Source organism: Lepidochelys kempii, chromosome 20 (genome assembly GCF_965140285.1).
Source record: "Lepidochelys kempii isolate rLepKem1 chromosome 20, rLepKem1.hap1, whole genome shotgun sequence".
Taxonomy (NCBI): domain Eukaryota; kingdom Metazoa; phylum Chordata; order Testudines; family Cheloniidae; genus Lepidochelys; species Lepidochelys kempii.
The window spans coordinates 12008639-12034279 of record NC_136399.1 but is presented as its reverse complement, the minus strand read 5'-3'; the positions used below and the strand labels follow the sequence as shown (position 1 = coordinate 12034279).

Sequence of the window (25641 nt, the reverse complement as noted above, 5' to 3'; positions counted from 1 at the left end):
AAAGGCACTGAGGATATGTGGCCTATGCTTGAGGAAGAGCAGGACCTCTTGGGGGGCTGGCCCATGACAAATCCCCACTCCTCTTGCAGACCTGAGAATGGAACCCAGGAGTCCTGGCTCCCAGCCCCCTGCTCTAACCCAACAGACACAGGTGCCCTCCCAAAACCAGCAATGGAACCCAGGACTCCTGGCTCCCTGCTCTAATGCACTAGACCTCAACACTCTCCTAGAGCTATGAAAGAGAACCCAGGAGTCCTGCACTGACCATCAGCCTCTCCAGCGCCCAGATGCCCTGAACCATGGCACAGGGGAAATCCTAGGAGCAGAAGCCTGCCGGGATTGACATAATAAGCAGATCCCCCTACGCCCAGGCCACAATAGCCTTCCTGGGAGAAGTGGCTATGTGCAGGGGAAGCTCCTGACTGGAGGTGCTGCAGAGTGGGGTTCCCCAGGGCTCCCCTTCACTAGTGCTCAATTCATAGATCTCATTGACACTGACTGGGCTCCTTCTGGGTGCACGGAACTGAACAAGCCCAACCCCTCTCGGCAAGGCACAATTCTTCCATTGTCCCCAGCCCCAGGGCAGATGCTCACCCAGCCCCGCTCCCTCAGCAAACAGACTTCACTCACATCAGAGCAGCCACGGACTGGTTGGTGCAGACGTGGCACCCTTTCTGCCAGCGGCTGTTGGCAGCAACAAGGGCCAGGGTCAACCAGCTCAGGGACCTTGTTGAAACTGACACACGCCAGGCCCCCCAGGGACATTTCCCCTGGACCCCCCTAGCCAGCAATTGTTCCTCACCCACAGCACTGAGTCCATGTGAAAAATACAGAAAACTTCATTAAGGGGACCAGGCACAGAGCTGGCACCTGGGAAAGCAGCAACCACAACTCATCTCGATATGTGCACTCCTCCTCCTCCCCCTCCCCTGCTCTATTTGCCCCATACAAAGGATGTCTACAGCTAATAACTAAACCACCCAACCCTGCAGTGCCTTTGGCAGTGCCCTTCCCTGCAGGGGTGAATGTCCAATTAACCCCCATTCTGCTTTGCACCATCCCAGAGCCCTGGAAAACACTGGGCCAGCCCCCTTCCAGCTGCCAGGGGAACCTGCCTGCTCCCACACAGAGACCCACAGGCTGGCCCAGCGATAGTGATTTCAGCTATGCTGGTGCTGGCAGGGGGCGTTGCCTCGAACCACACCACCATCGCCACAATGCCACCTCTGTACACCAGCTACAGAGCCAGCTAGAGCAATTACAGTGCCAGTGGCACTGGGGAAAGGGGCCCTTATCAGAGTCACTCAGCGCGGTCAGTGCTCTCAGCAGCTTCAGCAAACAGCTACCAGGGATGGGGGCCCATTAGCAGATAAAATACCCATGCACAGAATCCATGTCACCACACTCTCACACCCCCCCGTCCCCCGCCTTAAAATGAACCTGGCTGGTTTGTGCCCATGCTGTACTCAACTGTGCAAGACGAAGGCTCTGGTTATGGCGACTCCTCACTCAGGGTTTGCTGGTGCACTTCTGCTGCAGTCTTGTCGTACAACAAGAAGCCCCACCTTTCATCAGCCCTGAGCCCACATCGTAAATGAATGTTAAACCAAATGGCCAAAATGGTCCCAATGGGATGATGGACAACAAACATGCAAATACGGTCTGGCTCATTCTGTCTCTTCCACCAGTTCAGCACTAGACGGCAGCAGAGAACCCCTCTCCTCTACGGTTTAAACCACAGGGCTTATTGAGGTGCCCTGTGTGCCCTGGGCGGGGAGAGGGTTGGGCTGGGTTGAGCAGTTATTAGTAAAGGGCTGGTGCTGCTCTTGCTGCTTTGTTATTCCCCTAGAGTACAAGGCAGAATATAGTGCTCTGTTCCTGTCAGTGTGGAGCTGTGTATGCTGGTTTGTTATTGTAGGGTCGCACAGGAGGGCAGGGGGCTGCATACACTGGTTTGTTATTCTAGGGTCGCACAGGAAGGCAGGGGGCTGCATACACTGGTTTGTTATTGTAGAGTCTCTCAGGAGGGCAGGGGGCTGCATACACTGGTTTATTACTATAGGGTTGTTATAGCTTTTGAGCATGGTCTGACAGCTGCTTTGCTGAGAGGCTGGGAGAGCTCAAGGTTTAATTGAGCAGAGCCTGGCACAGCTTGTGCTGTTGGGAGACTAATCATCGGCTTCCTATGAACTGTCTGAGCCGTGGGACTGACGGCCAACCCGAAGAAATTCTGAATTGGCTAACAGGAAACCACTTACTTGGGGTATATCCTTGGATGGGGGAAGGTGCACCCTTAGTCAGGAAGGTCCCGGCCATTCAAGAACACCCTGACCCGAGCACAAAGAAACAAGGGAGGCAATTCTTGGGGCAGGTTGGCTACTATCGACGTTTCATCCCCAGCTTTGCCTCTCTTGCCGCACCCCGATGGAACTCCTCACACAGGACCAGCTGCAGCGTGTCGACTGCTCCTGAGTGTGCAGAAGCATTCCGGACACTAAAGGATGATCTGTGCCATGAGCCGGTGCTCTATAGTCCCGATTTCTCCAGCAGTTTTGAGTTCTAGATGGACGCCTCAGCAATGGGACTAGGGTCTGTCCTTTCCCAGACCCTTGACAGAGAGGAACACCTGGTCCTTTATATTAGTCAAAATCTATTCCTCCGGGAGCATAACTGTTCAATCATTGAGAAGGAGACACTGGCAGGTAAATGGTCCATGGAGGCCACTCGATATTACCTCCTGAGTGGCACCTTCATTGTGGTCACAGATCATGCACCCCTCAAGTAGCTGCAGGCCATGAAAGATACCAACGCGAGGCTCATGAGTTGATATCTCACCCTTCAGCCATTCGCATTTACCATACAGCATAGAGCAGGTAAGGAGAATGCAAAAGCTGATGGTCTCTCCTGGCTGTGAGATGGGGACCACACCAGCCCGGGAGAGTGGGGGCTGGAGTTGAGTGGGGGCTGTAGCAAGGGGGCATGGCCTCACACCCAGACAGATGGAGGGACAGCCGCGAGCGCCCCCTGGTGGGAAGAATCAGGACACCCACACTCTGCTTCCAGTGGGGTGGGACAGGAACCAGAAGTATAAAAGACAGGCCCTCCAACTCAGTTGGAGAGGAACCGCCGCAGGAGAATGATGCCTCTGACCCATTGCTGGACCTCGGACCTGACAGCATCCGCTACAGCGCCGAGATCAGGAGGGACTGCCAGAGCAGCCGGTTGCTGGAGACACCGAGGAGTTGCTGGGGCTGCTGTTGGCTGTTTATCCTGGCAAAATGAAAGAAGACCCAGGAGCCAGGTACTCCCTTCAACCCCCTGGATGGGAGTGGGGGAAGAAACCCAGGGGAACTGAACATGGTTCGGCAAAGTTGCTGACTGACAAGCAGCCAGTGTGTTGTGGACAGATTTCTCCGCTGACCCAGGGGCAGATGACTCCTCCACTGCTAGGGCTCTGGGCTGGGATGTGGTGGAGTTGGGTGGGCCCATGTCCCCCTACCTCTGCCATCTCACCCCTGGTGTGGCAGCCTCCCCTTTCTAGGCCAAGAGGCCTGGGTTTGTCGTGGTCCGCCAGAGCCAGGACCTCCTGACTGTGGCCAGAGTCTCCTGACTATGTGCTGCCCCACCCTCCTTGAGGCTTATAGACATTACTGCTGTATCCCACCGAGTGGCGGACACCCTGGTGCTAATTCCACCTGAACTGGGCTCTTCCAGGGGCCTTGTACCAAGGGGTATGCCTTGTACCAAATGGACGGAGGGACAGCCGCGACCGCCTCACATCTAGTAACAGGGATACCTGAGGCATTCAATGAGGGCTCAGACAGATCCACTTTAAGGGCAGCCAGCGATTGCCTGAGCAAATGCCAAATGTGTGGGCCCATGTTTAGGGGAGAGGAGGGGGCCCTCGCAGCATTGTGTGAACTGCCCGTGGCCGTGGAAGCCTTGCAGGGTCCAAGTGAGACAGCAGTGGCTGACAGCATATGGAAGATAGTAGCTGCTGGAAGCCAGTCCCCATTGGCCCCTGTCTTAGATGTAGGGGTTGAAACACACCACTGAAATGCTGCAGGGGTGGGCAGTACCTGATACTGAAAAGCAAAGGCATCTCGTAGAGCGCCTCTGGGGTCCAGCACTAGCTGCAATCCGCGCTCTGAAGCTCAGTAATCCTGAAGTCAGTAGGAAGCACTGCCTAGAATCCCTCAGTCCCACCTTTGGGAGAACAGAGGGCTCCAAGGATATTTATACTAGACAACAAAAGGGTGAGAAGCTTTCAACCTATATACAGAGATTGGAGGAACTATTACCGAGAGCTGTCCTGAGGGGAGCAGTGACTGCCGAGGAAATGGACTGGACTAGATTGGTCCAAATTGTGAGAGGAGCTCAACAGCAGAACCCGATTCTACTCCACCTTTGGCTAAAAGAACAACAGGAAAACCCACCAAGTGACTGTCAGCTAATGAAAGGTCCAAGAGGAGGAGAAAGTCAGGCAGTCAGGGAGGTTTGGGAATTCCAGCCATCTGAGCCAGCTGGCACAGCACCCATGCAACTACCCAAGGCACTCACGGCGAACACTGAAGAGGAACTTGCCCAACGAATGCAGGCCCTGACAGAGCAGATGGCTGAACTGCAGAGTACCATCAGTCCCGCAAAGACTTCAGGGCACAAGGAGCCCCCTGCTGCAGTGGTCCTGAAGAGCATGTTTAGATCCATGGCCCCCCAACAGGGCAACAAGGGAGGGGACAGTCTGTCTTCTGCTACAGGTGTGGCTAGGATGGACACACAGCTGTGAGGGGTCAGAGTGAAGAAAATCCCATCCTAGTGTACCAAAAGTTGAGGACCATTTGGGTAAAGTCAGGAAATGGGCCCAGGGCTTGGGATGGGAGATGCCTAGGCCCTCAGGATTTGATGGCTCCCCTAGAAAAGAATGTCCAGTCAGAATCCCATCAGGACAGGATAGGTCACTGTGAGGATCGAAGGGGCAGAATATAAAGCTGTGCTTGACACCAGATCTCAGGTGACGATTATATTTCAACAGATGCTTAGCCACCTGCCTAGAGAGCCCTTGGCAGGGCTTGGTCTGTGTGGCCTCAGCATAGATGAATACCCCTACTAACTGTATGTCATAGTACACCTGGAATTCCCAGAGGAGGTTGCTGGGGTACGAGAAGAGGTAGATACCATTGCATTAATATGCCCTGACCCTCAAAGAATCTCTGATGTGTCTGTGCTGATAGGAGCCAACTCCAATCTCTTCAAGGTACTCACTGGTTACAGCAGACAACGAGCAGTGGACCAATACCTAAACACCCTGATGATCCATATGCTTTGTGCTTCTGTCTCTAGCAAAATTGAGAACACTAAAAGGGAGATGTCTGAGCTACCAATGGGAGCCTTGAGGTACGCAGGAACAACCTCCTTAGTGGTGCCTGCAATGACTGAGAGAGAAGTGCTCATCCTGAGTACCTGTCTACAAGGCTGTAAAGGGGCATTAGCAATGGTAGAGCAGGTGGCTGAGGGAGAGCTCCCCGAAGGAGTGCTGATCCCCAGAGGAGTCATAAACTACCTGCTGAAGCCCAGGAAAAGGTGAATATTCAGACTGGTAATGAAACAAGCTGTGATGTTGTTGTGAAGCAAAGGCAGAAGACAGTGGACCTCTTTGAGCCTGAAACCATTGTGAGAGCCCAGTGTGAATCCAAAGTTCCAGCAATAGATCCTGCAGAGTTTGACTTTGGAGACACACCATTGTCTGGGAAGTGGAAGGGTCGCCTGAGGAAGAAATGTTGTGAACAATCCAAGGTATTCTCCCTGCATGAGTGGGACATGGGATGTGCAAAAGGAGGGGAACACCATATCCGGCTACAAGATTCCCAACCCTTCAGGGAGCAATCTAGGAAGATTGCCCTCTCTGAGATGGAAGACATGGATCATCATCTGCAGGAGCTGATTGCAAATGGCATCCTTACAGAGTCCCGCAGCCCATATTCCTCACTCATTGGGATGGTCCTTAAAAAGAATGGGAAAATCTAGATGTGTATTGACTACCGCACCCTAAACAGATGCTGTGAAGGCTGATTCCACACTCTGGCACTTAGAGTGCAGAAGGCGGGGGCCCACAAGGATTCTATAAATTAATACTGGATGCTCCAGGCTGGTATTAAACTCCCAAGGTTTCAGCTTTTCTCTGACCTTTGATGGGTAGATGCTGCCACCACCCAAGTGCAAAAAAACCCTCTTTTTGGGAACCTAGGAAGACACACTTGGGAATTCCTTCCTGTGGGGTACCCTCAAGCCCTTTCACACACCCCTCCGATGAAGAGCTGAGAAACAAAATAAAGGAAATCAGCTGTTGCCACCAGCTAGTTACACAAGATGTGCACAAACCTCTTAGGACACAAAAACCCAATCCTGTTCTTAAAAAAGGTAAATTTTATTAAAAACAAAAAGAAAGAAAATGCATCTGGTACTTAGGCTATTGCTAGATTTTAAAAGAGTGAATATAATAATTAAGCATCAAGAATGTTTTTCTTGAGGTCCAGCTTAATAGTTACAAGCAAAACAAAAGCATTTGGGGTTAGCACAGAGGAGTCCACAAGACTTACAGAAATAAAAGAGATAAACCTAATCGCGTCTTCCTAGACATTTCCTGATCTACTTACATATCTGGGGTTTAAAATGAGTAGTTTCTAGGTATGATCTGATGATTTTTCATACCTAGAGCAAGCTCTTACAGCATAGTTCCACCCTGTTCCTGCTGTCCAGGAGAACAACACAGACAGACATAAGGAGAGTCTTGTTTCAATTTAAAAAAGTTCTAGCCCTTCCACTGTGTATCTGGCTGGTGAATCTTGCCCATATGCTCAGGGTTCAGCTGATCGCCATATTTGGGGTCAGGAAGGAATTTTCCTCCAGGGCAGACTGGAAGAAGCCCTAGAGGTTTTTTGCCTTCCTCTGTAGCATGGGGCACAGGTCACTTGCTGGAGGATTCTCTGCACCTAGAAATCTTTAAACCATGATTTGAGGACTTCAATAGTTCAGACGTAGGTGAGAGGTTTATCGCAGGAGTGGGTGGGTGAGATTCTCTGGCCTGCATTGTGCAGGAGGTCAGACTAGATGATCATAATGGTCCCTTCTGACCTTAATATCTATGACTCTATGAATCTAATCTATGGTTCTTTTGGTCAGGTGCCCACTCCCTTCCTTTTATCTATGCATGCAGTCAGACTTTTTAACCCTTTACAGGTAAAGCAAATAGAGAACAGCTACCAAGAGGGATTTTATAGCTACTGGCTGTCTGGGTGTCCATAAAAGGAAGCTACCCCACCCCCTTCATTTATCACAGGCGCTCTGTAGTTGACCAGTCCAACATGCTCTAATCCAAGATTCCTTGGACTCTTTTCTGGGGAGCCAGTGGTTTTCAGTATTCAATCTCTGAAAGGATACTACCAGATCCCCCTGGGAGCGGAAGATAAGGATAAGACAGCCTTTATCTTATTTAGGTTTTTATCGTTTGAATGCATGCCCCCGGGTATTTCTGGAGCACCTGCCAGGTTTCAACATTTTATGGAGAAAGTTGTTTGAGACACGAATTTACTGCAAGTCTTCATTTATTTGGATGACCGGATTGTGTGTGGAGGAACCTTGGAGGAACCTGAAAAAAGACTTCTTAAAGTGCTAGACAGGCCTGTGGTAACACATCTATGTTGTTGGACAGCGGGGACATAGAGGTTGAAGGTGTCCCTGGTGCCCTGGACCTTCCAGTACTAGCTCAAGAGATGCAGGGGCCTGTGCCAGTACCTGAGTGATCCTAAAGGGAACCTTCACCGTTCCTAGCCCAGGAAGAAGTCCCCCCCCAGTCCCCTGCCAAGGCAAGACAGGGTTATAGGGCCAGTAAACAGGTTAACTTATGATGCATCTGGGGTGATTAGTGAAGAACCAATCCACTTAGCTCACAGTCTAGTGGCAGCCATAGTAGGTTTCCTCAGACGCTTTGGGGAGAACTTATGCAGCTGGTATAAGCCAGAGCATGATCTGCCAAGATGACAACTTCTCAGCTGGCGGGAGGGTCTAAACCAGGGGTCGGCAGCCTTTCAGCAGAGGTGTGCCGAGTCTTCATTTATTCAATTTAATTTAAGGTTTCGTGTGCCAGTCATACATTTTAATGTTTTTTAGAAGGTCTCTCTCTATAAGTCTATATATTATATAACTAAACTATTGTCGTATGTAAAGTAAACAAGGTTTTCAAAATGTTTAAGAAGTTTCATTTAAAATTAAATTAAAATGCTGATCTTACGCCGCTGGCCCGCTGCCAGCCTGGGATTCCATTCACCTAGGCTGGAGGTGGGGCTGAGCAGGGGGCCGGCGGCCAGGACCCCAGACCGGCTGCGGGCTGAGCAGGGGGCCGGCGGCCAGGACCCCTGTCAAGGTTCCTTCCCCACTCTGAACTCTAGGGTACAGATGTGGAGACCTGCATGAAACCCCCCCAAGCTTACTTTTACCAGCTTAGGTGAAAACTTCCCCAAGGTACAAACTATTTTACCTTTGCCCTTGGACTTCCACTGCCACCACCAAACGTTTATCTGGGTTTATTGGGAAAACGTTGTTTGGAAACATCTTTCCCCCAAAATCCTCCCAACCCTTGCATCCCACTTCCTGAGGAAGGTTTGGTAAAAATCCTCACCAAGTTGCATAGGTGACCACAGACGCAAACCCTTGGATCTTAAAACAATGAAAAAAGAATTCAGGTCTTGAAAAGAAACATTTTAATAGAAGAAACAGTAAAAAGAATCACCTCTGTAAAATCAGGATGGTAAATACCTTACAGGGTAATTAGATTCAAAACACAGAGAATCCCTCTCGGCAAAACCTTAAGTTACAAAAAGACACAAAAAACAGGAATATCCATTCCATTCAGCACAGCTTATTTTATCAGCCATTTAAACAAACAGAATCTAACACATATCTAGCTAGATTACTTACTAAGTTCTAAGACTCCATTCCTGTTCTGCCCCCGGCAAAAGCATCACACGGACAGACCCAGACCCTTTGTTTTTTTCTCCCCCCAGCTTTTGAAAGTATCTTGTCTCCTCATTTGTCATTTTGGTCAGGTGCCACCGAGGTTATCCTAGCACTTTACAGGTGAGAGGATTTTTCCTCTGGCCAGGAGGGATTTTAAAGGGGTTTACCCTTCCCTTTATATTTATGACAACCCCAGATCGGCAGTGGGCTGAGCGGGGCCGGCGGCCAGGACCCCAGATCGGCAGTGGGCTGAGCAGGGGGCCGGGAGCCAGAACGCCCAGACTGGTAGCAGGCTGAGCAGGGCCGGCGGCTGGGACCCCAGACCAGCAGTGGGCTGAGCGGTTTGGCCCGCTGCCACTCAGCTCGCTGCCGATCTGGGGTTCCGTCCACCAGCTCCTGCCAGCCAGGGTCCCAGCTGCCGGCCCCGCTCAGCCCGCTGCCGGTCTGGGATCCTGGCCCTGGCCACATAAAGTGAGTACCTACCTTCTCCCTGGTTCTAGCCCATTCTCTTCCTCTCTCTCTGCACTGAGCTGAGGGTTGGAGTGCACTGAGCACAGGGCTGGGGGTGAAGGAGCAGGCTGGGGGTTGGGGTGTAGGGTCTGGCCAGGAGCTAGAATGAGGGAGGGAGCTCAGGGTTGGGACAAGAGGTTTGGGTGTGGAATGCTTACCAGGGCAGCTCCCATTTGGTGTGAGGGGTGCAGGTGGGAATGGGGGGGAGGAGTGCAGGAGCTCCCATTTGGTGCTCAAGGTGGGGATGGGAATGTGGGGGGTGCAAGAGTCAGGGTATGGGGGGGCTGGTATGCGTGGGGGTGCAGGAGTCAGGGCAGGGGTCTGCAAGTGTGTGAGGAGGATGCAGGAGTCAGGACAGAGGGCTGGGGACATGTGAGGGTGGTGCAGGAGTCAGGGCATGGGGTATGGGGGGGCTGGGTATGTGTGGGGGTGCTGGAGTCAGGGCTGGGGTCGTGAGGGGGATGCAGGGGTCAGGGCAGGAGGCTGGGATGTGGGGGGTGCACAGGTCAGGGCAGAGGGCTGGGGTGTGTGTGGGGGTACTGGAGTCAGGGCTGGGGTTGTGGGGGATTTGGGGGTCAGGGCAGAGGGCTGGGCTGTGGGGGGGGGTGCAGGGGTCAGGGCTGGGGGTGTGGGCTAGGGTCCTAGGGGTGCTACCAACCCCCTGCCCAGAGCAGCTCATGGCAAGGGGCTGGAGGGGATATGCCCTGATTCCACCCCCCTTCCCCAAGGCCCCGTCCCCACCTCTTCTCCACCTCCGCCCCAGAGGCACAAGCAAGCTCTGGCTCCACTTCTCCTCCTCCCTCGCAAGGGCCATCAGCCAATCAAGGGAGAGGAGGAGGGGCAGGAACCCAGCACGCAGGCAGAAGAGGCGAGGGAGGGGGGACCTTGCCTGCCCTGCAGCAGCAGCTGGCAGGACCAAGCTTCTTCACCCTGTCCCCATATGGGGGGGTGGGTGCGGAGAAGAGCAGGCCGGGGCGGGCAGGATTTTTAATGGCACGGTGCTGCCTGCTGGGGTCCCGGCCTGGGTTCGGCAGCGGGCTGAGTGGGGCTGGCGGCTGGGACCCAGCAGGCAGCAGTGTGCCATTAAAAATTGGCTCGCGTGCCATCTTTGGCACGCGTGCCATAGGTTGCCGACCCTTGGTCTAAACAAACTGTTCCCTGATAGTTAGTGATGAGCTGGGGAAGGTGTGACCAGGGTCCCAGGGGGCCACAATGAGATTGCTCAATTAATTGAAACTCCAAAGAATGGGGCAGATGGTCCCCAAAACTGGTGGTTATTTCTAATACTTAGATTCACCAAGCCAGCAAGAAAACAGCTTCCCCAATACCTTACTGGTTACCCAGAAGCCAGAAATAAGTTACCTTAAAGCAACCCAGCCTTGAGCTCTCACCCCGACAACCAGGTAAAATATGATGAGGATTACTGAAAATCTTGTGCTCAAGGCTGAATCCCCACTCTGTCACTTCGAGTGCAGGAAGTAGGGGCCCGCAAGGAATTAAAAAGTTAATACTTGCCACCTCCGCTTTCTATTACACTCCCAAGATTACAGATGTAAGCAGTGTCAGGATGAGCTCCACCCTGACATCTGGTGGTGAGGTGTGGCAAGTTGTGGAAAAGAACTTCAGGGGCCGATCTATTTGCATAGGCACACCCACCCCGCCTAGAATGAGACCATAGCTGCCCAAATGGTCACTTTGGCTGCTGTGGGATCCCCAGTGTCTCTATTATTGGGGCAGGAAGAATAACTTGCTATTATCCTGATTATGGGAACTGTGCTTGGAACTGTACGTGGCCTTTTGTTATGATGGAGGGATTCACCATCAACTTAGTAGCACTCGCTAGGCAAGGGTCATGGGTTCCAAAACTCTGTGAATTGAGAGAGGCTGGGGACAAGTATTAATATTTGGTGGCATGGGTCCCTGGGTAAGGGCCTTACATGCTAATTGCACTTCCTCCTCTCTCCACTGTGGAATATCAGAGCTAATTTTGATTCTATTAGGAGTCTAGTTACAGGCTGCTGAGCATGTTTTGGGCTAATGGTGCACCAGCACTGAGGCTCCCCTACTACAAGCTGAATTCACCAAAGAGCTGAACTGCCTAAGAGCTGCAATCACTGAGCGTTGTGTTAGGTAGTGGGGGAGGCTGAAGATCTAGTGTGGAGCAGTTTACCGGACGGCTGGAGCGCCTTGTGGACAGGCTGGTGGAGCAGTTTGTGGGGTGGCGGGAGCTGCTTGTGGGCAGCGGAGCTGAGCTGAGCGGAGCCGAGCGAAGCAGTTCGTGGGGCGGCTGGCGGAGCGGAGCGAAGGCCTATGTAGCTGTGGGGTGGTCAGCTTCAGATCACGTAAGGTGCCCCTTACCTTTCTTCCCCCCCTCCCCCCCATCTCCACCCAGGTTGGGAGGTAAAGCTCTGAAGATAAACTTTTGAACTCTGGGGCTGCCCTGACCAGGGACAGAGACTTTGGGGTCATTGGACTTTTGGGACTTTGGGTGATTTGGGGTTGCTGGACTCAGAACCAAAGGGAAAGGACATGCCCCAATTTGCTTGGGGTGGGGTTTTGCTCACGGGATGTGTTACGAATCCTGTTGGTGGTGTTTCCCCAACATAATGCCACATTGTTTCTCTCTGTTATTAAAAGGCTTTTTGCTACACTCAGACTCTGTGCTTGCGAGAGGGGAAATATTGCCTCTTGGAGGCGCCCAGCGGGGGTGATATATATTTGTCCCAGGTCACTGGGTGGGGGCTCGAGCCGGTTTGCATTGTGTTATTGGAATGGATCCCCTAGATATTGAACCCGGCCCTTGTTGCTGCCAACTCTGACGGGCAGAAAGGTTACACAAGCAAACAAAAGCATCTGTTGAGCACTCCGTTTTAGCAAATGAGTAACAGAATTTTTACCCAAGTTTTTATAAATTCATTCCTTGTGATACCATTTTAACTTTTGTTCACTGTTTGGAAGCACAAACTTTAACAAACCTAATTTCCTTCAACATAACATAAAAAAATAGGATAAAATTCAACCAAAATAAATTTTAAATACAGGTTTATGCAAATACTTGGAGGGTATTAAACATTTATGACACTTGGGTACGTTTGGCAAACAAAGGTGGAACCCTGTTAGCTTTCACATTTTGCCACATAACCAGACATAATATATATTGCTATATTTTTTAACATTTTTGCTATAACATTCTTATAACTATATTTTCATATTTAATAAAGGCACAACCAAATTGAAGAAACCCCCCAAAAGAAACTGACATTTTGTTAGCATTACCGTGGCATTAATGTTGAGGTTCCCCCCTGTACAGTTTTTTAAATAAAAAAAACGTGATTAATAAAAAAGAATGGTTTTTGTTTTCAATTGCATTATTTGTTGAGGCAAAAATATATGTACATGTATTTATAACTGAGGCCTTTTTGACTTTTGCAAAGAAATTAATTGGCATTCTGACGGTTATGCACCAACCATAATATTAAAATAATGTGGTACCCACATATAAAAAAAGGACAAAATTGACTTTTGTTGCAACAAACCAAAAAGTAATCACATGACACACAGACACCATACAACACAGACCAACATACACAACATACAAAACAAATGTAGAATTATTTTAAAAAATGCTCTTAAATGGAAATAAGAAAAGCCCATCTTTGAAATATTAGTCAGTGATTAGAATCAGAAGATGAATTAAAATTTATGTTGAAGGGTTAAAAAATTAACTTCCTGGGCTTATTTAAAGTAAAGTTTTTACCTTGTTTTCTCTTTGTTTGTTTGTTGTTGCTCAGTCTTTTTTGTGACTGTGATTTCTGTAATAACTAGAACTTTTAACTTTTAAAACAAAAAAAGAGCAGAAGTGAGGAGAGATGGGGGGCAAGGGGGAAAAACGAGGGAGGGAGGGAAACCTGAGCCAAGGAAGAAATTCATTATCTCTGTCAAGTTGTAAAGTACAGGCAGCAGCAGCAAATTTAGCAAACTGTGAGAGGCTATGAAGGAAAACTTAAATAGGTATGTAAAAATATTTGAGAATGAAGGTTCTATTATTAACTCTGAGTGAGGAGTGGGGTTCCATGGGCTAAAGCAGTGACCCCGGAGAGTGGAGTGGGAGTCGTTACCTGTTCTTGCAAAACCTGAATGTGTTCTCCCAGTGTCTGTTGCTTTTGTGTTGCTTCTGTTGCTTTTTATAAAATGTTCTTTGTTTCTGTTACTAGCCCTGGCAATTTTGTGGAGTGTTGTCGTAACCATCTAACAGCCATGGCTATAATTTGCAATATTGTACATTTCTTCTTATTATTATTATTTCTTCTTCTTCTTTCTTTTTATTAAGGCTACAGTCTCTGCCCTAGCCTTACAGATTCCATTCCATGTTTCTGCACTTTGTGTTTGACACTCATATGGCCTTCCTTCATTGGCTACCCAGCACATCCATAGCTCATCAAATTCTGTAGGCATTTGAAGGGTGGGGATAAGGGGGTCCCCTTGTTTGTAGTCTTTTGTCATGTTAGGTCCCTGCCGTTCCTCAGCTTCGGTTCAGGCCTGAGCACAGCACGGAGCCGGCATCTGTGTTAGTTCTATTCCAGGGGCTGTGCTCTGCACTCCGTCATGCCAGGCGCTGCACAGGCCATGGTGAAACACTCCCTGCCCCAAAGAGCTGCCAAGAGACAGTAGTAGCTGGAATCAGTAGTAGCTGGAATATATTTATGTAAATATCTAGTGCCTAGCACATTAGCAACAATTTTGCCAAGTTCATGTACTGGACAGTGAACTTGTAAACATCTGCTTTAACTCATGGCCTGACTTTGGTTCACAGCCGCTGGTTCAGGCCTCAGATCTTGCACAAGGCCCAATGCTCTCTCTCTACTATATAGGGCAGCTGGGCGCTGGAGAGGGGGTTGAGGTCTAGTGCATTACAGGAGGGGGGCAGGGAGCCAGGCCTCCTGGGTTCCATCACTATTTCTGGGAAGGGACCTGTCTATTGAGTTAGAGCAAGGGCCTGGGAGCCAGGACTCCTGGGTTCCAGTCCCAGCTCTGGGACAGGAGTCAGGATCTGTCACAGATCCACAGGATCTGTGCTATGCCCCAGCTTTTAAACATTCCCTCAAAGGCACCCCTGCTGTGGGCCAGCCCGCAGACAGGTTCTGCCCTTCCTGAAGCACAGGCCACATATAAAATAAAATATTGACTATAAAATACGTAAAAGCCCAGTGCTCCGTGGAGATGCCTAAGAAGCACTAGCAAAGTTGCTGTCACATATCATTCTCTCCTGTGGCCTGCCGAAGACCGGCCATTGGAAGCAGAGTGCTGCGGACTCAGCTTCAACTCTGACTGCGTGTAGTTGTGACTTGGGGTGCTTTCAGCCTACAGTAATAGCGATTTTTGTATCAATAAAAGAGGTTGTGTCAATCGCTTAGTGGACGGAGGTGCCGTGTCCCCAGGAAATTCCTAAGACCACCCTGGCATAGTTAGCCCTTGGGGGTAACACAGTGAATCCAGCTGAGACAGACTCCTGGCCAGAGACTTGTCCACTCTTCAGGGCCCACCGCACCTCAGCAAGGATTTGTAGTGACACCTTGCAGCCTTTACAACCAGTCAGGTTTCTTGGCTGGAATGCAGCCCAGCAAGTCCCCAGGTTAGCGCAGAGAAGCAAAGGCTAAGACACCTTCCATCCTGGCCACGCCAGCGCACCAACCTGCCAAGCTGGCCTGGAATCCATTTTTGGCCTTTTCTCTTTGTCAGTCCCAGGTGAGAGCTCTGCATCTCCCCAGAGGCCAGCTCTTATCCTAGCCTCCTGCCACCCCACAGTCCATTCGCCTCCTCCCCCAGGCCCATGCTGAGTTCTCATGTTCCGCCTGCAGGTGTCAGTTGTTCTGTCTTTCCAGCCCTTCCATTGATACGGGTCAGCAGGGCCGGCCCACAACATTTTGGCACTGAGGCCGGGAGCTCAAATGACGCCCCCATGCCCCCTCGCTTGAGCCAAAACTTTGAAAGGTCTCAATTCTGCCTTCTTCTTCTACTACTCCTCTCATGGTACTGCTCTGCTACCTACCCCAATAAAGGAGAACCAACAACTTAAAATGCCTTGTTCAAAAATTTTAAGTAACACTTAACTTTCAAATGCCTGAACAGCAAATGTAACTTTTCTTGTCTGCATAGTAAACACTGCCATTTTTATCTGTTTGAATAATCAAAGTGGTGCTTTCCGTGCCTTCTTGGTTGCAAAGATTTGAACTGCTTCCTGCTGAAGGTCCACAGTCTGGGCCAGCTCATGCTCTATGGAGATGGTTGCAAGGCCGATCAGCCTCTCCTGGGTCCTTGTGGGGCATAGATGTGTTTTTTCTTAACTTCAGCTTGGAGAAGCTGCATTCTCCACTGGCAACTGTTATCCAGGAAGTGTTAGAAGTATGCGCAGAGCAACTAAAGCATTTGGAAAGAGGGTGGGTCATCTTATTTGTGCTCATAGAGTCCAGAACAGCCTTTGGAGTTGATCCTGCTGAAATGTATCTTGAAAGGGCTTTCAGTTCCTCACCTAAATCACTCGCATCAATATCACGCATGCGTCAACACTGTCTCTAGTGCCCTGCGTTGCTGGTGTAGGTCTTCTCCAGGTATAGTGAGGAGTTTGGGAATATCATACAACATCCCAAATATACTGCTATGTTCTTTGAGTTGCAGGAAACGTTCTTCAACTGACTGTACTGCACAATCTAGCACCTGATTAAAGAATTCAGCTTTGAATTGTTGTTTGGGGTCTCTTATGAGATTATCCCGTGCCTCGTAATCAAAATGTCGTCTTCTTCGGTGACTCTTGTATTCTTGAATAGGTGGGAAAATAACTTCAGTGTGAAGTTCCTCTGCCAACTTCTGTGCACGCTTCAGAACGTTTTGAAATCCCTCATCTGACCGGTAAGACTGTAGGTTTGACTTTGCTTTGTCCAGTTGTTCCATTGCTGCAGATATATCAAGGTCAACACCTTGGAGTCTCTTGCTTACAACATTTATTTCAAACAGTCTCATGCCACAACACTAAGCCACACAGAAATTTGAAGTGATGTATGTTTCTGGTGATTCCACTTCCCTCTGCCACTGTTCTCCCACGAACACTTCCTGTCATAGCCTTATACTCCATAATGGCAACTATGGCATCATCTATCTTCCTAATTTGGTGTTTGATGGGCTTTATCGCATCCACTCGACTTTCCCATCGTGTGGCACTCAGTGGTTTCAGTGTCAGAGAGGATGTTCCCAGATGTTGCTTCAAAATTTGCCATCGATGAGTTGATGCAGAGAAAAATACATAAATGCTTTGAATTACATTAAAAAATTCAGCAGCCTCACTAGAAGCTGATGCTGCATCACTGACCACCAAGTTCAGTGAATGAGAACTGCATGGACAGGGTTTAACTCTCGGATCCGTGTCTGCTCTCCTCTGTCCTTTCCTCTCATGTTGGCACCGTTATCGTAGCCCTGACCTCTTGTGTCAGCTATCGCAATGCCCGTATCTTCCAGCTTTTTAAGAAGCACATTGATGATGCTACAGGAGCTGGTATGACAAATGTCAATACATTCTAGAAAATGCTCTCTGATCGTCACCACTGCCGGGACGTTTTCACTAGGTTCTGTTGTTGTTACAGAATGCTCCATTAAAGTCATTTGTTCCATATGGCTGATGTCAGGTGTGCAGTCCAGAATAACAGAGTAATATCTGCTGACTTCAGATCTGCCACAATCTTCTGTTTGACTTCTGTTGCCAGTTACTGTATGATCTCATTTTGAATTGTTTTTCCAAGATAGTGGTGTGTGTACATTGCTTGGGTGGTGACTCTCTTCTTAGATGCTCCTGGAGCACAGCATCAAACTCAGCCATCAGCTCCACAATTTTAAGGAAGTTTCCATTGTTTGGCACATATGGCTGATCTGAAGTGCCACGCAGTGCTAGGTTTTGGGTAGCAAGTATACTCACAATGGCAATGAGCCTTTTCAGAACATTTTGCCAGTAAAGAGACTCTGATGCAATCTTCTCTTGTTGCTGATCATCTGTGGTGGCCTTTAACCTTAGTCTCATCTCAAGCTCTTTCCCCCTATGGAATGTTCTCCGGTGATTTGCTGCCTTCTCATGGCACGCCAGATTACTAGCCAGATTTTTCCAGTCCTTTGTTCCTGTAGAACCCAATGTGGCTGGAACATTAGACCTGAAGAGTTTGCAACAAAAACTGTATGTAGCATTCTAGATTTTTGAGTACATAAGCCATGGCCTCTCCTCTTTGTCACCATTGGGGATTTCACGCCAGTAATGTGTTGGATGGAAACTTCTATTTTCACTGTCTTTGGGGAACATGAAGTTTTTCACTTGCTGTGGCCCATGCAGTACAAGGAAGTCCCTCAGGCTACTGCTCAAGTGGGTCCACAGTCCTGGATCATCTAGACTTAAGGAACTAAACTCAGCAGCAGCTGTTTCTTGTGCCTCCACCACACTCTTCTCTGATCTACACTGACTAACTGGAAGATCAGGCATCTCCTCACCACTAACAGCCTCACTGGGGCGGGAAGGCTCACTGTGAACATTTGTGTCTATGTATCTCAGGGGAGCGCCTTCCTGCTTAGATAGAAAAGCTTCCTTTGCTTTTTGCTTTTTCTGAATGCTGCCCCAGAGGGGCGTTTTCTTCTTTCATTCATGACTGCTGTTCTGTGCCAGCTAGAGTGGCTCTCAACACTCAGTTGAAGGGGACAAATAAGCAGACTGGTAGCAGGGCCTGAGTGAGGGAAGATATCAGCGTCTTAAGGGCCTAACTGGCTCCTACTACTTCAGTTGACTCTGCCTGTTCTCCTCAAGTGGGTTCAGGGAAGCAGCAGGAAACAGGAAGCTCCCTGAGAAGCTGGGGTTAATCAGTCCAGGCTCCTGGGGGTGCTAGAGAGGTCCAATTCCCCTTTGCCACAGGGTTAGAGCAGGGGGCTGGGAGTCAGGACTCTTGGGTTCTGTTTCCTGCTCTGCTGCAAGCTCACTATTTACAACACTTCTATATTGCCTCTCTGAGGTATTTGTTTAGCAGCAAGAACGGCAGTAACTAGACACCATCTGTTCAGCTTGTCAGGCCGGTGATGTCTTCCTGGTTCACTCTGTGTGGGTTTTGGAAGGTCCCTGCCTCATCTTTAGTTTCTGTATTTTTGAGGCAGTGTGGTCTAGTGGCTAGAACATCAGACTGGGACTCTGGAAATCTGGGTTCTATTCCTTGCTTCGCTACTGCCCTGCTGAATGAACTTGCACCAGTCACTTCCCCTCTCTCTGCCTCAGTTTCCCCTCCTCTTTAGACTGTGAGCTCTCTGTGGCAGGGACTGTCTCTCCTTCCATGTCTGCACAAAAACTAGTACAGCCAATGAGCTCTCAGGCTAATTGTATCTCTGTTCCTGTAGCCCAGGCTACCATGGGAACGGCTGTGATTTGTGCAGTGGTGGCTCGAGGTGCCTGTCACCCCAGGGCTGGGAGGATGGTGCTCAGGTCTGTGGCTGTTGGATCTTGCTCCCATGTTCGAGGTTTGGGATTTGGAAGGAAGCTTCTCCTGGTTAGATTGGTGATGGACCATGGTGTGTTTTTGCTTCTTGTGGAGCGTGGATCACCTGCTGGGACCAGCTGGGCATCTCCCCAAATCAATTCCCTGCCTTGCAGGGGCCTCAGCTGTTGGTGACATCTCGATTTCAACATTAGGGACACGTGGGTGAGGTGCAATGGCCTGTGCTACACAGACTGGCTGGTCTGATGGTCCCTCCTGGCTGAAGCTCTGTGAGACGGGGCTCACACTAGCAACTAGAGAGGTCAGAAAGCTGGGCTCTGATTGCATGTCTGCCTTCTCTGCCCAGCCCCGTGCTGGGCTACAATTCCTGCCGGTGCATTTCCAGCCCATCTCTGGCACTTGCCTCTACGCGGTAGCCAGAGGTGTAATTTCCAGCTCAGGAACCGACTGAGCTAGCAGGCTAGAGCAGCTGTGTAGTCACAGTTTCATGGGAGGCGGATGGGCTGGTCACGCAGAGTATGATCCTGTCCGGGACCCAGGGTGCATGCACGGGGCAGCTGGCCCATCCCACCTCCTGCACCACCCAGGCGACACTGCTATTTTCACTTTGCTAGCTCCAGCAAAGTTAATTACACCTCCAGGCTGCAGCGCAGCCCGCCCCTTAGTCTCCAATCTGCAGGTAGCTGGTGCCAAACCTAGAGTGGCCCTGCCTTCCAGCCCTTACATACCCGGGAAATTCCCACATAGGGGGAGCCCCCGCGCTGTCCAGCCCCTCAGAGCCAAAGCCTACGCTGTTGTAACGCCACCAATATAATGGAGTTCCACCAGGGGAGAATTTGGCCCTGGCAATGAAGAGTTGGGCAGGGGTTGAGCAAACAAGGAAGTTGCAAAACAAACATTCTTTGATAGGAACAGCCCTGGGGTTTCCCCACACTTGTGTAATGGGAGACTCAATTGTCAAGTGGCCAATGGGATGGAAGATTTTGCCACCTCTGCTCCAGCTGGCTCCTATTTAAAGGGCAGCTTGTGAACTGGGGAGCAGCATTTTGCAAGATTGTGCCAGAAGGTGAGTTTGTACCGTTGGTTGGGCGGGATTCTCCAGACTCAGCCTTCGGGCAGGATTTGGGGCACAGCTCCTGCGTGTGCCCAGCTCCCTGGGGCCTTGGCGGTGGTGTAACTTTCAATGGCTTTCAGGATTTGATGGATTTAATGGATTTAATCTGATGGATTTAATCTGGTTCCAGGCACAGTGGGGACTCTCTTAATCTAATGTGAACTGAGCTGCTCTCCATTTAGCAAGGGATCGGCTTGGGATAAAGATTTGAAAAGCAACTAAAGAGTTTAGGAGCCAGTGTTCCATTTTCAAAAGTGACTTAGGTGCCTATGTGCATCATTAGGCACCTAAATACCTTTAAAAGAACAGGAGGACTTGTGGCACCTTAGAGACTAACACATTTATTTGAGCATGAGCTTTCGTGAGCTACAACTCACTTCATCGGATGCATACAGTGGAAAATACAATGGGGAGATTTTATATACACAGGGAACGTGAAACAATGGGTGTTCTCATACACACTGTAATGAGAGTAACACCCATTGTTTCACGTTCCCTGTGTATATAAAATCTCCCCATTGTATTTTCCACTGAATGCATCCAATGAAGTGAGCTGTAGCTCATGAAAGCTCATGCTCAAATAAATGTGTTAGTCTCTAAGGTGCCACAAGTCCTCCTGTTCTTTTTGCAGATACAGACTAACACGGCTGTTACTCTGAAACCTAAATACCTTTGATATCTGGCCTTTAGGAACCTTGTCTCACTGAAAGTCAATGGGAGTTAGAATCCTAAACCACGTGAAAATGCTTCCCTTAAACTAAATCAATGTAAATCTGGTTTTAATCCCAAGTGGACTGGTCTCAACCCAGTTTTGCACGGATTTAACGATACTGATTATTAAACTAGCTATAAATGCTTTTATATACTTCTAGCTGCATCCACCCCAGGGGGGCATGGCACGAACTAGATCAGTCTCTAATGGATAACTCAGTGCAAAATGGTGTGTAGCCCAGCCCTAACCTGATCCACACCAGGCGTCTCTCAGTTTAGTTTAAGTTGATCCCTTACCAAATGACAGGTTTCAGAGTAACAGCCGTGTTAGTCTGTATTCGCAAAAAGAAAAGGAGTACTTGTGGCACCTTAGAGACTAACCAATTTATTAGAGCATAAGCTTTCGTGAGCGGTAGCTCACGAAAGCTTATGCTCTAATAAATTGGTTAGTCTCTAAGGTGCCACAAGTACTCCTTTTCTCCTTACCAAATGGCAATTCCATTGGAGTAAGAGCGTCCATACTGCAACTCGCACAGCTTTCACCAAACTGGTTTACAGTCGTGCCTGAGTGAAACGGGTGCAGCTTGGAGCAGAGAGACGAGGCTCTTTATGTGGGTGCTTTAATTTTGTTTTGGGGAGGGGTAGGTGGGGGGGTGAATCAGTTCTCTAAGGAGCTAATTCTAAGGGCTCAAACTTTTAACGGGAACCCCCTTCCCCCACATACGTGTGTGTGTGTGTGTGTGGATTTCAGCCTGAAAATGCAACCACCAGTGAACATGGTCCCCACTGGCAGCATGGAGGCAGTCCTGCTCTGCTAGCCCCTAGGATGGAGGTGCCATTCCAGCCCTCCCCAATAACCCCCTCATTACCATCCTGCTGCCTCCCCACCCACCCACCGCTCCCAGTCTCCTGCTCCAAATCCTTCCTCCCTTTCCCCCATCTGCTGCCGTTACATTCCCCCACCCCTCAGTATCCCTTCCAGCTGCCCACATTCTCCTCCCCACATCCCCTGCACCCATGGGCTCACCTGTTCCCGCTTTAACCCTCATCCCCTTCCCTGGCAATGTGGCTTTCCCTCTTGCCTGTGCCCCACTGCGCTGCCTTGTGTGCACCTCAGCTCCTACCACGGGTTCCAGAGGGCTCCTGTCCTGGGGTCTGACGTGTTGGCCGGGTCTCTCCCCCGCAGGTAGCTCAGCACCCAGCGGGATGAAGGCTGCCGTGTCCCTGCTGCTCGCCCTCCTGTTGCCCGCGTGCCACACAGAGGCTCAGTGCACCATTGACAATGTGGTTGATCTGAAGGTGCAGGCAGCGATTACTTCCATAGGTAACCGACCCGGAGGCGCCTCCCCCAGAGATGGGGGTGTGTGTGTCAGATTCTGCGTGGTTGTAGCGGGGGGGGGGCAGGTCAGACAGGTACAATACAGCGTGTAAATGAGGGGGATGTGGAACCAGCCCACATACAAGAGCAACATTATCTGTATCTCACACTGTGGCTCTCTATCGTCCCCTAGTGGTTGGCCCACATAGTTTCTGCTAGTGATTCTGAGCCGCTAGGCCTGGGGCTTTGACTTATGCAACAGAGACTCCAGGGGTCCCAGGTTCGATTCCTGCTCCTGCGAACCCACCGGGTGCAGCTCTCTGACTGCCCGTCCCAGCTCTGCTCCCAGCCAGCCCCGTTCAGTGTGTAAACAGGGCGAGGGGGAGCTGGAACCCTTGGGACTCCCTGCTGTTCCTCCGTGTCGGTTCCGTCTTGAGCACAGCACGGAGCCGGCGTTTGTGTTAGTTCTGTTCCAGTGGCTGCACTCTGAGCCCCGTCATGCCAGGCGCTGCACAGGCCATGGTGAGACGCTCCCTGCCCCAAAGAGCTGCCAAGAGACGGATCATCACCCCCATTGCACAGAGGGGAACCGAAGCCCAGAGGGACTAAGTGACTCACCCAAGGTCACACAGGGAGTCAGTGGCAGAGGCAGGAATTAAACCCACATCTCCTGCAGCCCAGCCCAGCCCAATACCTTAGCCACAGATCCACTGGATTGGTCAGTCACCCCATGGGAGTTTCTGGAGACCGGGTCCAGGAGGTGCCATCTGCACAGCGAGCACCACCTCACCCCAGGGGCTGAGTGGGGCTGGTTGGGGTCTCTCAGGGCTGGCTCTGCCCATCTCTCTCAGCTGGCTGCTGCTCACCCAGATATGGCTGCATTCAGCGGGGCTGGAAGTATTTGTATAGTGGGGGAGCTGAGAACCAAACTGTATATGATGGAAACCTCTTCAAGCCAGGGAGTACGGTAGCGCCCCCAGTTCCAGCACCTAGGGGTGCCTTGGCTGTGGGAAGCAGCCAGGAATTATTTCTGCTACCTCCATCCCTGCCCTTTGTTCACAGCCCGGGGGGGTCTTGCTGAATGCCCAGCAGCTTCCTCCAGGTAACACTCTTCTGGGGGGCTGTGGGCAACCGGCATCGAACATGAGACCTCCAGATCTCAGGCCAGGAGCCTCTATTGGTCTGGCGCTGCGGCTGTATGTAGCCCAGCCACCACTCGGGGGAGCAGAGCGCCACATGGAGTGGGGCTGGGTGGGTTCCACCTGTGCAGGTAACAGCTGGGGCAGAGGCAGCGTCTCTCCACCTGAGCAGGGGGGAGGGGCAGCCTTTCTGCACCCAGGGTCCTGCTGGCTACAACTCTGCCTCTTGCCTTGCAGTGTCCGCCACCCTGGCCAAAGCCAAGCTACTCTGCCAGGACGTCTCGGCGCGTGGGGCACTTGTCTCCTGCCCAGCAGGTGAGAGAACTTTCCCGAGTGCCCCGCAGGCCCAAGGAGGGAGGGGCCGTTGGGGCCCAGACCCCACCCTCTCTGCAGTCCTTGGGGGGGTGTTGAGCTGGGGCAGCGATGGACCACCAGCCTGACTGGGGCCTCCCTGCACTTACGCTGCCAGGTGCCTGGAGCAATGGCATTCGCACCACTCCCGAGTCCCTGGGGGCACTGGATGCTGTGGAGCTGGGACCAGTGTGGGCCCCTGGATCAGACCCCTGGGATGTCTCCCTGACCTCCCTTGCTTGGGCAGTGGCCTGGCTGCAAGGGAGCCACAGGGCCATGTCCTGGGGGCTGGGGAGGAGGAGACAGCAGCGCACCTCACTGCTGCCCAAGATTCCCATCCTGCCAGAAGCTGCTTCCCTAACCCCCCATCCCCCATCCCCCCACAGGGTACAAGCCCACGGGCTGCGCCTGCGGAATGGGCTGCGGCTCCTGGGACATTCGCACCGACTCCACCTGCCACTGCCAGTGCGCCGGCATCGACTGGACGGCCGCACGCTGCTGCAAGATAGGGGTGTAGTGATGCCCAGCCCCAGCCTGGGGCACCGGAGAGCCCCACCTGGCCTGCTGCCCCTGCCGTGGGCCCTGGCACAGAACCATGCTGGGCCTCTTGTGCCCAGTGCAATGAATAAACTTGGATCTGGATCTGCTGATGCTTCTCTGGCTCAGTTCTTCCCCTGACTCCAGGGCTCTGGTACCTAGGGCCAGAGCATGGGCAGGGGCCACAACTCTGCCTCCCTCCTATTTCCCCCAGAAAGGCCCCTGTCCCAAATCGGTTGGGCTGCCCCTGCTGGCAGCTCTCCAGATCCCTACGGAGGTCCAGACACTGAACATCCCCCGCCCCTCAGGGTGCTCTGAGCTTCCCGTGGTCTCAGCAGGCTGCAGTGTTGGAGTCTGCCAGAATTCCCTCTGAAGGTGTGGGACAGCTGGGATCCCTCTTCCAGGGGCCGGGTGGTCAGCGTAGCACGGAGCACACAGACACCGCGTGCAGGGTTCTAGCCCCATTGCTCCTCACTTAACAGAGCCCAGATCATAAAGGAAACAACCATCCCCCGACCGCAGCACTGCTCCTAAGCCCACCTGTCCCTGGGGGGTCCTTCGGGGTCTGTCTGAGTTCAGGTCGCAGAGTTCCTCCTCACCACATTGGGATGCTGCAGCGACTGGGGGTGGGGGAGCTCTGGGGTGCCCCTCCTCTTTAGCTGGTGAAAATGTACAAAGACCGGAAATAGATCAGCTCCGGCCCTTTGTAACCTTGCAGCCCTGCTATCACCTGCCTCAGTCTCCCCTGGTGATCCCAGACCTCAACCAGGTGCCTTCGTGGCCAGGCCACCCCCTTTCCCAGACAACCCCCCGGGAGCCAGTCTAGTGGCTAGGGTATTTGTAGTAGAACAGAGGATCATCCCGAATTAACAACCCTCAGGATTTGGCCCATTTGCACATGCAGGTATCTGATTTAGGGCAGAGGCCAGTAGGATCTGGGCCTCTGGAACGACACATGTCTGGGTTTAGAGACATCAGTTGAGGTCTTTCAATCAAGAGGGGACGTTATGAATGGTATTATGGTAGCACCCAGGAGCCCCAGTCGTGGGCTAGGCCCCCATTACGCCAGGTGCTGTACAGACCCCAGCGAAGCAGGTAACCAAAAGGAGCCCAGCCCCAGAGAGCCCATGCGGACCAGCAGCATTCATGCCGGGCAGGCACAGGCTCTGCCCTGACACGGTTCAGAACCCACCTGCCCCCGTAGAGCACGCTGGGTGGTGCTGGGACAGGCTGCGCTCGGGACAGGAGCCGAGGGAGGGCTGTTGGCTCCGGTGCACAGAGGGGAGCTGAGGCCCAGCTCAAGCACTGGGGGTGAGGACGCTGAGCGTTGTAGGGCCTAGACATTTGCTGGAAAAACGAGGTCGTCCCCGAGGCCTGAGTCAGGTGCCCAGGCTGCCCCCTGGATGGAGGGGGGAGAGAGGTGCCTGAGAATGGGAGTAA

At 51.4% G+C, this 25641-nt stretch overlaps 1 protein-coding gene across 1 annotated transcript; it reads left to right on the top strand.

The window, feature by feature from the left end:
• Positions 1-20086: 20086 nt before the first annotated feature.
• LOC144929596 (resistin-like) lies at positions 20087-24300 on the top strand. Its single transcript, XM_078849617.1, has 4 exons — positions 20087-20097; positions 22043-22180; positions 23551-23628; positions 24051-24300. Exons 2-4 carry the CDS (start codon positions 22063-22065, stop codon positions 24179-24181), a joined length of 327 nt encoding a protein of 108 aa, XP_078705743.1. The 5' UTR covers positions 20087-20097; positions 22043-22062; the 3' UTR covers positions 24182-24300.
• Positions 24301-25641: the final 1341 nt, after the last annotated feature.